Source organism: Pongo abelii, chromosome 4 (assembly GCF_028885655.2).
Source record: "Pongo abelii isolate AG06213 chromosome 4, NHGRI_mPonAbe1-v2.0_pri, whole genome shotgun sequence".
Lineage (NCBI taxonomy): Eukaryota > Metazoa > Chordata > Mammalia > Primates > Hominidae > Pongo > Pongo abelii.
The window spans coordinates 146,676,048-146,692,566 of NC_071989.2; the positions used below are offsets into that span (position 1 = coordinate 146,676,048).

At 42.0% G+C, this 16,519-nt stretch overlaps 1 protein-coding gene across 6 annotated transcripts in view; it reads right to left on the reverse strand.

The window, feature by feature from the left end:
* CDC25C (cell division cycle 25C) overlaps positions 1-16,519 on the reverse strand; it is a 53,280-nt gene continuing 36,761 nt past the window's right edge. For 5 of the 6 annotated variants that reach the window (XM_024246960.3, XM_054556600.2, XM_054556602.2 and 2 more), the window contains 7 exons: positions 6,711-6,857; positions 5,381-5,482; positions 4,238-4,300; positions 1,895-1,993; positions 1,223-1,356; positions 752-863; positions 1-573 (listed from right to left, as the gene is read on the reverse strand). In XM_024246960.3, the coding sequence (XP_024102728.3) occupies positions 424-573; positions 752-863; positions 1,223-1,356; positions 1,895-1,993; positions 4,238-4,300; positions 5,381-5,482; positions 6,711-6,857 (807 nt within the window). In that variant the 3' untranslated portion in view covers positions 1-423. The remainder of the gene's footprint in view (positions 574-751; positions 864-1,222; positions 1,357-1,894; positions 1,994-4,237; positions 4,301-5,380; positions 5,483-6,710; positions 6,858-16,519) is intronic. The other variant, XM_054556601.2, reaches the window with a different exon arrangement.

The window sequence follows — 16,519 nt, forward strand, 5'->3', positions numbered from 1 at the left end:
TCTCATTCTGTAGTGTTTATTTTTCCATTTTTAAAAAAGAAAGAGGGGGAAACAAAGAAGGAAAATATGAAGAAAGAAGGTAGACAACGCTCTTGCATAGCCAGAAGCCCAGAGAGAAAGAGTTGGCTGGCTTGTGAGAAGACATGAGGACTTGGGAAGAGGAATGCCAGAGTTCCCTGAACCAACACAAATCCCTATGCAACTCAAGGCTGCCTTATAGAGCCAGCTCCAGGACTCTGCCACCAGCTTTCAGCTCTGCTGAAACCTAATCCATTCCCAGGCCTGGATACAAGTTGGCAGCCTGTTGGTTTGCAGAGACATCTTTTAATAATCTTGGGTTTGGCCATCCAGAAGGCCTCTTTCTGCTCAGGGTTTCTGCAATGTCTTTTGGTGACTCGTTAGCAACCAGTGGCTGGAATGTTATCATGGGCTCACGTCCTTCACCAGAAGGGCAATTTGCTCCCGCAGCTGCCGCTCCCCTTCCTGCACTTTGCTCTGGCTTCGACACCTCAGCAACTCAGTCTGGTGGTCCTGATGATGCATGGGGCAGTAGCTCTGTGGTTCACACAGCTCCTGAAAAGTAAGGAACACAGTAAGGGATTCTCTAGACTCCTGAACTCTACCTACAAAGGATAATAGAGATGCTGCTGCTGGCAGTGGCTAAGGAGGAGCAGCAGTTTCTTCTCTGAAGGCTTTGCAGGCCCTGGGAGTTGCGTGTTAAAGTTGGCTCCCTGCATGCCCCACCCTTTACCATATATTCTGGAAAGAAGTCTCTGTAGCCGCCTTTAAGGATATATAGCTCTGGGTAGTACAATGCAGGATACTGGTTCAGAGACCTGTCCTCTTCACGCAGAGAGCGGCACCTTTAGAGAGAACCCAGAGATGGGTGGGGTGGAAAGAAACAAGGTCAGGATCCCAGGGGCCATTCACTGGGGAGGGGGGAGAGGAATAGACTATTGCCAACCTCAAAAAGGACCTTCCAATCTCACTGTGTTTGCAAAAAAACAAGTAGTACCACCCTTCCTCCTTTCCTCCACTGTGGCCTCATTCTCAATCCCTTTTCCTTTATTGTTTCAAACTTTTCAATTTTAGAAATGTCTTCCTTCAACCTCCCTAACATTCTTCAAACTGTAGAATCCAGTCAGTCTCTGTCTGAACTGGTGTGGGAAGTCCAACTCAAAATCCATTTCCATCACCCGCCAGACCCCATTTAGACACTCACATTCGGGGGCCCCTCTCTGAGGAGAATTCACAGTGGAACACGATGATTATTCTCTTCTGGGTGTCCAAAGGGATAATGGGCTTCTTCAGAAAGAAGTTAAACAGTTCTTCCTGACTATACAAGTTTAAGGCTCCCTGTAGAAGAAGAATTTTAATAAGTATTTCCTCAGGGGCTTATAGACAGTGCCAATACTTAGAAATGACTGAGATGCCAACCTGGGATAATGTGGACCAGAAAAGCTGGACTATAAGCACCTTTAGGGCAGGGGTCTAAGTATATCTCTGTATATACCCTGAACGCCTGGCATAGAGCTTGTAGATGGTCAATAAATGTTCATAGACCTGAACCACTAGAAGTATAGGGATCACTGCGAGGAATGTTCATGAATAGTAAGTGTTTGCAAAGTGCTTCAGTCCTTGGATTAATGTTTTTATTTCTAGGTAGGACCCCTTGGCTCCTACAGAAAAGAGGGACATAGATCTAGGTGGGAAAGGGAAAGTAAGCTGCTTAAGGTATACAGAATTAAAACAATGAGGACCTCAGCCTTGAGGTGCTTCAAATATGTAATCTTTGTCCTGACTCTAGAGTTCATAGGCCCCTTTGTCCACAGACTTTTCTCAATAAAGAGTTATCTCCAGCCCTCCCCTACTAATGGCCACAATGTCGTCTCACCTGGATGTGTCCTCCCAGGTACTCATATGGATAGCGACAATCAATGACATAAAACTTCTCAATCAGACCCTGGAACTTCCCCGACAGTAAGGCAGCCACCTGGACAGAAACAATGCCTGAATATTCTGCTCACTGCCACTCTGAGGGAGAGAAGGGTCAATGACACAGTTCCTTACAAGCATACTCCTGTTATGTCCACTGTATGTCCAGCCTCCAAAGTCACCCCATATTTGATATGTGGCAATGATTCAGCCCCACTCCACAAAAGAGAATGAAACAGGAAGTGGCCCTTTTAGAGAACCAAAATAGCTGGCATTGACAAGATACCAAGGAAAACCATATTCAGGCTACCCATCTGGGGACAGACATGGCTGGAATCAGGAGATGCCCAAGGACTTCTGCAGTGGCAGAGGCAGCAGCTAGAGATCTTGAAATTGCAGGAAGAAATGCAAAATGGTTCCCTACCCACCATCAGAAAGGAAGAAAGTAAGTCTTTCAGGAAAGGATATGGAAGGGAAAGGTTGATACCTAAAGGAAGGAAGAAACTGAAGTTACTTGTAGGAGTGCAAATTGGTTCAGTCTTTCTGAAGGGAACTTTGTAAATACATATACATAAATGTAATCACACTTTGACTCAGCAATTTCTAACATCTTGAGTAAACAGGAAAAGTACACAAAGATGTAGGCACAATTATATTCATCTCAGCATTGTTTTATATTATCAATATATTAGAAATAACTTCAATATTCAATAATAGGGGTTTGGTAAAATAAATTGTACAGGTCAGTAGAATAGAGCAGCATTATATAGCCATTAAAGTGATAATATAGATACCTTATTGATATAGAAAGATGTCTATAATGTCTTACTAAGCAAATTGCAATACTATACGTTCATCATGATCCTTTTTTTTGTTTTTTGAGATGGAATTTCACTCTTGTTGCCCAGGCTGGAGTACAATGGTGCCATCTCAGCTCACCGCAACCTCTGCCTCCTGGGTTCAAGCAATTCTCCTGCCTCAGCCTCCTGAGTAGCTGGGATTACAGGCATGTGCTACCACACCCAGCTAATTTTATATTTTTAGTAGAGACAGGGTTTCTCCATGTTGGTCAGACTGGTCTCGAACTCCCGACCTCAGATGATTCGCCTGCCTCGGCCTCTCAAAGTGCTGGGATTACAGGTGTGAGCCACTGTGCTAGGCCCATGATTCCATTTCTATAAAACATATGCTAGAATAAAATCTGGGGCTGGGCGCAGCAGCTCACACCTGTAATCCCAGCACTTTGGGAGGCTGAGGAGAGTGGATCACCTGAGGACAGGAGTTTGAAACCAGCCTGACCAACATAGTAAAACCCTATCTCTACTAAAAATACAAAAATTAATCAGGTGTGATGGCCGGCACCTGTAATCCCAGCTACTTGGGAGACTGAGGTAGGAGAATCACCTCCGGGAGGCAGAGGTTGCAGTAAGCCGAGATTTTGCCATTGCACTCCAGCCTGGGCAACAAGAGCAAAACTCCGTGTCTAAAAATAAAATAAAATAAAATAAAATCTGGAAGGCCACAGGAAAATATTAATAGTGGTTATCTCTGGTGATGAGATTGTGGATATGGTGACCAAATAATTTTTGTACAAACTGGGAGACTTTTGAGAATGAAAGCAAACACTATTAATAATTACCCTCACTAGTAGATGAAAATGGGATTGTAAAATATAAATGAGGGTGCATGGTCACCCTAATTGAGACCTTAATTGAGACCATTTTTTGTGTGTGATTTTGTATTTTCCTTTCTTTCTCCCTTTTTTCTTAAGTAATTATTATTTTTTGAGACAGAGTCTCGCTGTGCCGCCCAGGCTGGAGTACAGTGGCACGATCTCTGCTCACTGCAACCTCCCCAACTGGGGTTCAAGCAATTCTTGCGCTTCAGCCTCCCAAGTAGCTGGGATTACAGGCACACACTACCACGCCTGGTTAATTTTTTTGTATTTTTATTAGAGATGGGGTTTCGCCATGTTGGCCAGGGTGGTCTCAAACTCCCTGCCTCAAGTGCCTGAGATCTGCCTGCCTCAGCCTCCCAAAATGCTAGGATTACAGGCGTGAGCCACCATGCCTGACCCCTCCCTTTTGCCCTTTTACAACAACTATGTATCATTTGTTTAACTAAAAACGAAGGAGAGAGAAGAATGGGGAAAAATGAGTCCTTCAATATAGCTTCAGTTGAATAAGGAGCCTATGTGAGTGAACACAGTGAAAGAAATACAAATGGAAATGGGGATTTTAGGGACAGAAGAGACCAGATGGTAGCTTATGTAACCAGTTACCATCTCCAGAAATCTGCTTACTGTTTCTGGGTCGACATACTTCAGATCTTGGTGTTTCCCTGACACGGTTGGCAGCGCACATACCTAGAAATACACAAGAGCTGAAATAACAGCAAGTATTCCACACCCAAGTTTGAGATCAAAGACCCTTATTTTGTCCTTCTTTTCAAGTGACCCTTAAAACCCCAGAGGCCTTCAAAAAAAATCAGTGTCTCTATAAAGTGCATATACATCAAGTCCATTTCTAAGAACTGATCCTAAAGAACAAATCAAGGATGTGTACGAAGTTTTAGATTTCTCTACAAATATATTCATCTTGGTATCATTCATAAGAAAAAATTGTAAAACTAAATATCTTACAAGAAGGGATTTATGAAGAAATTATGAGCAGCCAAAAAAAAAGAGAAATAACATGGAGCTATTAAAATGAAATGGGCTGGGCATGGTGGCTCATGCCTGTAACCTCAGTGCTTTGGGAAGCCAAGGAGAGAGAGGATTTCTTGAGGCCAGGAGCTCGAGGCTGAAGTGAGCTATGATCATGCCAATGTACTCCAGCCTGGGCAACAGAGCAAGACCTTGAATCTTAAAAAAAGAAAGAAAGAATGAAGCATAACTGCTTATTAATATGAAAAAAGATGCTCCTGATATAATGATTAAATGAGAGGAAAAACAACAGATAACAAAACAATATAAACTATTTTTGTAGAAAAGTAAAAACTGTATTTGTATGTGTGTTTGTGAAAACACAGAAAAAAAATCTGTAAGAATATGTACCTTCTGCAATTACACAGACAGTAGGGGGAAAAAAAAGAGTATATACTAAGCAATATTATACCCTGGTTAATAAAGTTTGGGATAAATTTCTTCATTTTCTACTTTTTCTGTAACAACCAAGTATTAGTTACATAATTTTAAAATATGTTTTTAAACAGAAAAAAGGTAAAAAGTGTCATATTTTCCCCTCTGTTCTGGATCTTCCCAGAAGAATAAGAAATACTTTCTCTCTGGAAAGGCTTAGGGCCTGGATCTACCACTAGAGCACTGTCAGGTTATCAAAGAGTACTTGGTGAAGTTGCATATTTACATCAGGCATTCTCTGCAAGCAGAGAAGATTCAGATCCAAAATGACTCACTGAAATACAGGATGGGTGTAGCCAAACTCACCTTGGAAAAATCACCAATCAGGTGCCCATGGTTAGAATCTTCCTCCAGCATCTGAGTGATATTAATGTCACACAGAGAGACTGTCTTCTTTAAATGTAAGCCCTGAAGATGACAAGATTCCCACCCCACACCCAATCCTCATGTTAAAGGTTTAAAAACCAGTGGATGGAGTGGGCCATGGTGGCGCACACCTGTAATCCTAGCTACTCGGGAGGCTGAGGTAGGAAGATCGCTTGAGCCCAGGAGGCCAAGGCTATAGTGAGCTACAATTGCACCACTGCACTCCAGCGTGGGAGACAGAGTGAGACTCCATTTATTTATTTATTATTTTTAATAATAAATAAATATTGAGGCTGCAGTGAGTCAAGATCATGCTACTGCAATCCAGCCTGGGTGACAGAGTGACACCCCAACTCAGGGGAAAATAAATAAATAAATAAATAAGTTGATTTTGTAAAATATCCAAAGATATTTAGAATTTTAATTTTTTCTTTTATTATTATTTTTTATTAGAGATGGGGTCATGCTATATTGACCAGGCTGGTCTTGAACTTCTGGCCTTAAGTGATCCTCCCGTCTATTTAGAATTTTTTTAAAGTTGGGGAGGGTAAAGGACAAAGGCTAAGTTTTTCAGAAGTTGCTTTCCACAAAACCAACCTGCTATATGATGTTGTTTCTGTCAGACTGCATGTAAAACAGCAGTAAAATATCCATACCAAAGTTCCCTTGTATTCTTTCAGATCTTAAGAAAAAGGGTTGGGAAGACAGTATGATGACAACATTTCCCTTTTTTTTTTGAGACGGAGTCTTGCTCTATCACCCAGGCTGGAGTGCAGTGGCGCAATCTTGGCTCACTGCAACCTCCGCCTCCCGGGTTCAAGCGATTCTCCTGTCTCAGCCTCCTGAGTAGCCGGGACTACAGGCACGTGCTGCCATGCCCAGCTGATTTCTTGTATTTTAGTAGAGACGGGGTTTCACCATGTTGCCCAGTCTGGTCTTGAACTCCTGAGCTCAGGCAATCCGCCCACCTCGGCCTCCCAAAGTGCTAGGATTATAGGCATGAGCCACTGCACTTGGCCTATGACAACATTTCTAAAAGTACAATATAGATATACTTTATATATCTATGTTATATAAATATTTTATATTTATATATATTTCACATGTGGATACAGATGTAGAAAAGACAGAAAGATGGAAAGAACAAAGAGGAAAAAGTAAAAGTAAAGAGGAAGAAGACAAAAAAGGCATAATAAAGCAATCCTCATACCAGAAAAGCAAAGACATGAGATAGAAGATGAACAAGATTTTCATCTTAAAAAGTTCTTACCTTCCTGAGCTTTCCTTGGCCAGAAAAATACTTTTTTTTAACTTTATCTGGTATTGTGTTGTCCTTGAATTTTTCCACCTGCTTCAGTCTTGGCCTGTTCAAGTTCTCTGGCATCGAGGGGGAGCGATATAGGCCGCTTCTGCTCACCTGTTTGGGAATATTAAACCCCCTAGTTCTTACTCCTCCAAGTGTGTCTGCAGACCTGCAGCAACATCTCCTGGGAGCTTCTTTGAAATGCAGATTTCCAGATGTTAGGCCACACCCCAAACCTACTGAATTAAAATCTGCATTTTAACAAGATGCCCAGGTGATTTCTCAAGTTTGAGAAGCCTTGGGTAGGCAACCTGTCTTCATAGGCCCGTTAACATCTTTCTACCTGGACTGCATGATATTCCATCTCCATGGACGTCTTAACTAGCCAAACCAAATTCTGCAGCTGACTGTCTTAGATGCACCAGTTCTTCTAACAGAAAGCAAACACAAGCTCAGGGCCTCCAGTTATGTGACCAAAAAAAAAAAACCCAAAAAATGTAAGTCCATTTTGTCTCTGGGATCCTAGGACATTGACAATCAGGATTTAAGGACCTCAACAAACCTAAAGATGAAAAGCCAAGAAGAAAAATAGCAAAAGAAGCATCATGCAAGAAAAAAGGATACACTAAAATCAAATAGCATGCTGACCATTATAGGATGGATACTATGAAACCCATCAGGGAAAAAAAAATGGCTCAAATGTCATGAAGAACCTTGAGAATTGCTTACACAGGAACAGATTAAAGTATAAGAGGATAGACTGTTGTTTATTTGAAAGGCAAGGTTTGGGTGCTATATTCAGAGTTGAGGGTCTATCAAATGACCTCTGATAACACCTTCCAACTAATCCACAATTCTATCCTCTGTTGCCACATACTTTGAGATCTCTACCTCTCACCTAGAGAATAGGCAAAAGCTCCTTCTCTAAACACTTATCGCACTACCTGTTATGGACTGATTTAGGAGGGGGGCTATACAATAAGAGAGCCATAACTGGAAGGCAGCTTGATGATCAATGGTTTCTGGAAGAAGAAAATAAGAATAACAACATTTTGCTTTATGACAGCTATGGATATTATGTTGTTTATCACACACATGGTCCTATCCCTTGTTCGTGGTACCAGCTGATGGTACAGTCCACATTATACGTACCAATATTCTATACCTTTCCCCTTAGACTCCTTCCAAACATCACTCTATGTCCCCATCCACCCTACTCCCCAGTCACTGATGACTGGACCATATTGCTGGTTGAACACATCTATTTAGTGGTCTAGAATAAGCAAAAATAATCTAGGCCAATCAGGTTCCCTCTCTTGGTAGCCTAACTTGGAAGATGGAGAAATAATTAGGCAGTAGCAGGAGCCAAAGCCCAAAAGGAAGAAGCCAAGAGATACAGTCAAGGCCACGAAGCCAGTGATGCATGAATGGATCAACCAAAGGTAGGGTAGGAAAGGAGATATGGTGAGGCACTGAGGAGTAGGGTGCCTTGTCTCCATGACAGACAGGACTTCATATAACTTCAATTTTCCCCTGAGAAGGCAGGGGAAAGCTAGATGAGGATTTCAAAAGGGGCTTCTCTAGAACACACCATAATAACTATGCTAAGAGCCATATTACTAAGAGTTTGGAATTAATTAGCTAATTGAAACTTATCTTTTTTTTTTTTTTTTTTGAGATAGGGTCTCGCTGTCACTCTGGTTGGAGTGCAGTGGCACAATCTTAGCTCACTGCAACCTCTGCCTCTCAGGCTCAAGCGATCCTCCCAACTCAGCCTCCTGAGTAACTGGGACTACAGGTGTGCATCATCATGCCCAGCCAATTTCTGTATTTTTTATAGACAGGGGGTTTTACCACGTTGCCCAGGCTGCTCTCGAACTCCCAGGCTTAAGTGATCCATCCACCTTGGCCTACCAAAATGCTGGGTTTACAGGCATGAGCCACCACGCCCAGTCTGTATCCATTTTTAAGCATTGTATCTAATAAATTTTTGCCCAACTCAAGGTCACAAAAATTGTCTCTGTTTTCTTTGGATTTTTTTTTTTTTTTTTTTGAGACAGAGTCTCACTCTGTCACCCAGGCTGGGGTGCAGTGGCATGATCTTGGCTCACTGCAACCTCCGCCTCCCAGGTTCAAGTGATTCTCCTTGCCTCAGCCTCTGGAGTAGCTGGCATTACAGGTGCTGACCACCATGCTCAGCTAATTTTTTTTTTTTTTTTTTTTGAGATGGAGTCTAGCTCTGTCACCCAGGCTGGAGTGCAGTGGCACGATCTCAGCTCATTGCAACCTCCACCTCCCAGGTTTCAGAGATTCTCCTGCCCCAGCCTCCCGAGTAGCTGGGATTACAGGTGCCCGCCACCATGCCCAGCTAATTTTTGTATTTTTAGTAAAGACGAGGTTTCACCATGTTGGTCAGGCTGGTGTTGAACTCCTGACCTCGTGATCCATCTGCCTCAGCCTCCCAAAGTTCTGGGATTACAAGTGTGAGCCACTGTGCCCAACCACTCAGCTAATTTTTTTTTTTTTTTTTTGAGACAGAGTCTTGCTCTGTCACCCAGGCTGGAGTGCAGTGGCGCAACCTCGGTTCATGCCATTCTCCTGTCTCAGCCTCCCGAGTAGCTGGGACTACAGGCACCTGCCACCACGCCCAGCTAATTTTTTGTATTTTTAGTAGAGATGGGGTTTCACCATCTTAGCCAGGATGGTCTCGAACTCCTGACCTCATGATCTGCCCGCCTCGGCCCTCCAAAGTGCTGGGATTACAGGCATGAGCCACCATGCCTGGTCCCGCTCAGCTAATTTTCATATTTTTAGTAGAGATGGGGTTTCACCATGTTGGTCAGGCTGATCTCGAACTCCTGACCTCAGGTGATCCACCAGCCTCAGCCTCCCAAAGTGCTGGGATTACAGGCATGAGCCACTGTGCCAGGCCTTTCTTCGGATGCTTTATGGTTTAAAGTTTTAGATTTGGAGCTATGATCCATTTTGTGTTAATTTTAATATATGATGTAGGGTATGGGTTAAAGTACTCTTATCTTTTAACATATGGATTTCCAATTGCTCCAGCACAATTTGTTAAAAAGACTGTACTTTCTCCATTTGATTATTTTGTATCTTGGCTGAATTACCAATTACATATATGCATAGGTCTATTTCTCAAATCTCTATTCCCTTGTTTCAATGTTTTAGGTTTCTGGTAGCTAATATAGTGATAATTAAGGTGATTAACATCTTCATATAGTCCAAGGACAAGATGTCAAAAATAAATGATAGCAGAAAACTACTTTCACAAACAGAAACAGCTACTTCAGCGGCCAGGCATGGTAGCTCACACCTGTAATCCCAACACTTTGAGAGGCCAAGGTGATTCCAAGTCGCTTGAGTCTAGTAGTTCAAAACCAGCTTGGGCAACGTGGTGAAACCTTGTCTCTACAAAAAAATACAATAATTAGCCAGATGTGGTAGCGTGCACCTGTAGTCCCAGCTACTTGGGAGGCTGAAGTGGAAGGATCGATTGAGCCCAGGAGGTTGAGGCTGCAGTGAGCTGTGATCATGCCACTGCATTCCAGCCTGGGTGATAGTGCAAGACCCTGTCTTCTCTTAAAAAAAAAAAAAAAAAAAAAGGAAAGAGCAAGCTACTTCCTTCCTATACACTTATATGAAAATAAATGTCAACTGATGGCAAGGAATATAAGTGTTAGGCCATGGAGAGATGATGAAGATGGTACTTTAGTTCTGTCTAGCTAGTTAGAAGTTTCCCAGTTCCCAGTAGCTGGTGTGGGAAGATCCCAGGATCATCTGGCTTAGATAGCATTCAACATCTACCCATTTTCAATCTTTAAGGAATCACTAGAGAGTTTCCAAATATGGGAGTTTTTAAACACTGAGAAAGCCAAAAAGAAGGGAGGGAAATTTACTAGATTCAACCTGCAGATTCTATTAAAAGGCTTAATTAAATAATTATTATTTTATAAACTGAATTGAATAATTATTATTTACAAACTGGCCTACACACTCTTGAGTACACATAAGCCAGCCTGGCTTCTGTCTGTACCACTCTTCTGCTCTTGTCAAGGCTATCAACAGCCTTCATGTTGCAGCATCTGACAGTCACTTCTCTAGCCACATTATCTTTCTGAACCTCATGTTGGCTTCCGTTAAGTTAGCTACTCCATTTTTGATGGCTTTAATGGCACTTCCTACTATTTTAGTTATTTTTATTTATTTATTTATTTATTTATTTATTTTTGAGATGGAGTCTCCCTCTGGAACCCAGGCTGGAGTGCAGTGACACGATCTCAGCTCACTGCAACCTCTACCTCCTGAGTTCAAGCGATTCCCCTGCCTCAGCCTCTCAAGTAGTTGGGATTACAGGCGTGCACCACCACCCCCGGCTAATTTTTGTATTTTTATTTATTTTATTTTTTTGAGACAGAGTCTGGCTGTGTTGCCCAGTCTAGAGCGAAATGGCGTGATCTCAGCTCACTGCAACCTCTGCCTGCTAGGTTCAAGTGATTCTCCTGTCTCAGCCTCCTGAGTAGCTGGGATCACAAACATGCGCCATTATGCCTGGCTAATTTTGTATTTTTATTTTATCATTATTATTATTATTATTATTATTTTTTTTTTTTTTTGAGATGCAGTCTCGCTCTGTCACACAGGGTGGAGTGCAGTGGCGCGATCTCGGCTCACTGCAAGCTCTGCCTCCTGGGTTCACGCCATTCTTCTGCCTTAGCCTCCCAAGTAGCTGGGACTACAGGCGTCCGCCACCACGCCAGGCTAATTTTTTTGTATTTTTAGTAGAGACGGGGTTTCACCACATTAGCCAGGATGGTCTTGATCTCCTGACCTCGTGATTCGCCTGCTTCGGCCTGCCAAAGTGCTGGGATTACAGGCATGAGCCACCGCACCCAGCCATTATTATTATTTTTTAATTTTATATTTTTAGTAGAGACAGGGTTCACCATATTGGCCACGCTGGTCTCGAACTCCTGACCTCAAGTGATCGGCCCACCTCGGCCTCCCAAAGTGCTAGGATTATAGGCATGAGCCACTGCGCCTGGCCTAGTTCTTTATTTCTAGTACAGGCAGCCCCTACACTAGAAGAACTATGATGCTTCTACCTCTGTGCCCTCTCCTCTGCTCCTTCTCAATTTTCTTTGTTAGGCCTCCTTACCTATCAAACCTCTAACAGATGCTGGATTCATCAGGGCTAGGCCCTGGCCCTTTTCTCTTTTATCTCCTCTCTCTACCCATAGGTAATTTCTTCTACCTATGAATTTAAATTTTCACTCGAAGCTAATGATTCCAAAATTTCTATCTTTAGTCAAGTCCTCTGCTCTGACTTCAGAACTTCCAAATTCACATTTGGAAGCCTGATACGTTTTGAGTACCTACTAGGTGACAAAGCAATGAACAAAAGAGTAAAAGAAACAAAGAAGTAGACTAATAAATATACTCTGTACTTTTTCACATAGTGATAAATGGCATAAATCAAAACAAAGAAGGATGAAAAGAAAAACACAGGGGTTGGGAAGTCTGTCAGGAAAGGTCCTTATAAGACATATGCAGAGATGAGACTGAAATGAGGAAGAAAATCATGCATTGCCTTGGGGAAGAAAGTTCTAGGATGAAGGAACAACAAATGCAATGGCCCTGGGTGAGAATAACAAGGCAGCCAGTGAGACAGCCACATTTCGTATGGTACCTTTTTTTTTTTTTTCCTTGAGACAGGGTCTCATTCTCTCATCCAGGCTGAAGTGCAGTGGCATGATCACAGCTCACTGCAACCTCGACATCCCAGGCTCAAGTGATCCTTCCACCTCAGCCTCCCAAGTAGCTGGAACTACAGGCTTGCACCACCACACCTTGAATTTTTTTTTTTCGTAGAGACAAGGTCTCTCTTTGTTGCCTAGGCTGGTTGTGAACTCCTGGGCTCGAATGTCCTCTTGCCTTAGCCTCCCAAATTGGTGGGATTACAGATGTGAGCCACCACACCCAGTGATACCATTTTTAGAAACCTCAAAAACTAAACAATACTATAAACCAACCAGACCTAACAGACACCTAGAGAACACTCTACCCAACAACCGTAGAATACACATTCTTCTGCAGTACACATGGCACATTCTCAAAATAGACAATATGCTTGAACATAAAATAAGCCTCGCCAGGCGCAGTGGCTCACACCTGTAATCCTAGCACTTTGGGAGGCTGAGGCGAGCAGATCACAAGGTCAAGAGATCGAGACCATCCTGGCCAACATGGTGAAATCCTGTCTCTACTAAAATACAAAAATTAGCTGGGCGTGGTGGCACATGCCTGTAGTCCCAGCTACTCAGGAGGCTGAGGCAGGAGAATCGCTTGAACCTGGGAGGCGGAAGTTGCAGTGAGCTTAGATCATGCCACTGCACTCCAGCCTGGTGACAGAGCGAGACCCCACCTCAAAAATAAAATAGAATAAAAATAAAAATAAAATAAAATAAGCCTCAATAAATTTAAAAGGATTGAAATCACACAAAATATGTTCTCTGACCACAATAGAATAAAATTAGAAATCAGTTAACAGAAAAAATCTGGAAAATTCACAAATTTATGAAAATTAAATAGGCCAGGTGTGGTGGCTCACGCCTGTAATCCCAGCACTTTGGGAGGCTGAGGCGGGTGGATCACCTGAGGTTAGGAGTTCAAGACCAGCCTGGCTATCACGGTGACACCCCATCTCTACTAAAAATACAAAAATTAGCTGGATGTGGTGGCGGGTGCCTGTAGTCCCAGCTACTCGGGAGGCTGAGGCAGGAGAATCGCCTGAACTTGGGAGGCGCAGGCTGCAGTGAGCCAAGATCGCACCACTGCACTCCAGCCTAGGTTACAGAGGGAGACTCTGTCTGGAAAAAAAAAAAAAAAAAAAGTCTGGGCGCAGTGGCTCATGCCTGTAATTCCAGCACTTTGGGAGGCTGAGGTGGGTGGATCACTTAAGGTTAGGAGTTCGAGACCAGCCTGGCCAACAGAGTGAAACCCCATCTCTACTAAAAATACAAAAATTAGCCAGGCGTGGTAGCATACGCCTGTAATCCCAACTACTTAGGAGGCTGAGGCAGGAGAATTGCTTGAACCCAGGGGGCAGAGGTTGCAGTGAGCCAAGATCACACCACTGCCCTCCAGCCTGGGGGACAGAGCAAGACTCCATCTCAAAAAAAAAAAAAGAAAGGAAAGAAAAAGAAAATTAAATAACACACTTGTTAATAACCAATGGGTCAATGAAGAAATCATAGGAAAATCAGAAAATACTTTGAGATGAATGAAAATGAAGATACAACATACCAAAGCTTATGGGATGCAGCTAAAGTAATGTTTAGAGAAAAATTTATAGCTATAAATGCCTATAATAAAAAAGAAGATCTCAAATCAATTACCTAAACTCCCACCTAAGAGGAAACTAAATCCAAAGCAAGCAGAAGGAAGGAAATAAAAAAGATTAGAGCAGAACTTAAGAGAACAGAAAAACAACAGAACCAAAAGTTGGTTCTTTGAAAAGATCAGCAAAAATCGACAAACTTTTAGCCTGAACAATTAAAAAAAAGTCTCAAGTTAACAAAATCGAGAATGGAAAGTGGGACATTACTACCAACCTTACAGAAATAAAAAGGATCATGAAGAAATATTAGTGAATAAACTGTGTGCCAACAAATGAGACCACTTAGATGAAATGGACTAATTCCTAACAAGACAAAAACTACTGAAACTAGCCAGATGCACTGGTGTGCACCTGTAGTCTTAGCTTCTCAGGAGGCGGAGGTGGAAGGATTGCTAGAGCACACAGGAGTTCAAGGCGACATAGTGAGGCACCACCCCAACTCTAATTAACAAAACAAAACAAAAGACTGAAACCATGACCAGGTAGGATGTATCCTAGAAATGCAAGGTTGATTTAACATCTGAAAGTCAGCCACCGTACCCCACCATATCAATAAAATAAAGGATAAAAACCATATGATTACTCATCTCTGCACGTTGTGAGGCTAAGACGGGTGGGTTGCTTGAGCTCAGGAGTCTAAGACCAGCCTGGGCAACATGGTAAAACCCTGTCTCTACAAAAATACAAAAATTAGCTGGGTACGGTGGTGCATGCCTGTAGCCCCAGCTACTTGGGAGGCTGAGGCAGGAGGATTGTTTGTGCTCAGGAGGTTGAGGCTGCAGTGAGCCGTGATTGTGCTACTGCAGTCCATTCTGGGCAACAGAGTGAGACTCTGTCTCAAAAAAAAAAAATTGATAGATTAATAGACAGAAAACTAATAAGCATATAGATGTGTTCAACAATATAAATAAACTGGACCTACTTGACATATATAGAATATTCTACTCAAGAATAGAGACTATACATTTTCTAAGTTACATTAAACATTTACCAAGATGTTCTGAGTCATATTCTGGACCATAAAAACCAATCTTAATGCACCTAAAAGGATTTAAGTCATATAAAATATATTCTTGACAATCGAATTAAATTAGAAATCAATAACAGAAAGGTCCTCAAATATGAGGTCCTCAAAAAGTCCTCAAATATTTGCAAATAACTAAATAACAAGCTTCTAAGTAACCCCTACATCAGAAAAGAAACCAAAAAAGGAAATTGGAAAGTATTTTGAACTGAATAAAACTGAAAATGCAACATATCAAAATTTGTGAGATGCAGCTAAAGTACTAAATATCCTTATTTAAAAAGGTCTCAAATCAATGATCTTAGCTCCAACCTTAACTAAAACATGAAGATCAAATTAAACTCAAAGTATCCAAAGATTAGAGTGCAAAATCAATTGAATAGAAAACAGAAAAACAATGGAGAAAGTCAATAAAACCAAAAGATGATTTTTTAAAAAGATCAGTATTGATAAATCTCTACCCAGACTTATCAGGAATAAGACAGAGGACACATATAACCAATATCAGGAATGAGAGACAACACTATGGATTCTACAGACACTAAAACGCTAATAAGGAAGTATTTTTAACAACTTTATGCCACCATATTTGACAACCTAATTAAAATGGACAAATTCCTTCAAAGACACAAACTACCAAACTCACTCAAAAAGAAACAGATAACCTGAGTAGTTCCTATCTGTAAAGTAAGTTGAATTTGTTAAAAACATTCCCACAAAGAAAACTCTAGGCCCAGGTGGCTTCACTGGTGAATCGTGCCAAACATCTAAAACAGAAATAAAACTAATTCTATATAAACTCTTCCAGAAAATTGAAAAAAACAGGGAATTATTTGCAAATCATTTCATGATGCTAGCATTACACTGATACCAATACCAAAACATTACCATGAAAAGCTAAAACACTGAAGATCAGTATCTCTCATGAACATAGAGGTAAAAAAAAAAAAAAAAAATTTTTTTTTTTTTCAGATGGAGTCTCGCTCTGTCGCCCAGGCTTGAGTGCAGTGGTGCTATCTCAGCTCACTGCAACCTCTGCCTCCTGGGTTCAAGCGTTTCTCCTGCCTCAGTATCCCAAGTAGCTGGAATTACAGGTGTGCATCACCACGCCTGGCTAATTTTTGTATTTTTAGTACAGATGGGGTCTCATCATGTTGGCCAAGCTAGCCTCGAGCTCCTGACCTCAGGTGATCCACCTGCCTTGGCCTCCCAAAGTGCTGGGAATTACAGGTGTGAGTCACTGTGACCAGCCTTTTTATTGAGACGGAGTCCCGCTCTGTCTCCCAGGATGGAGTGCAGTGGCACGATCTCAGCTCACCGCAACCTCTGCCTCTC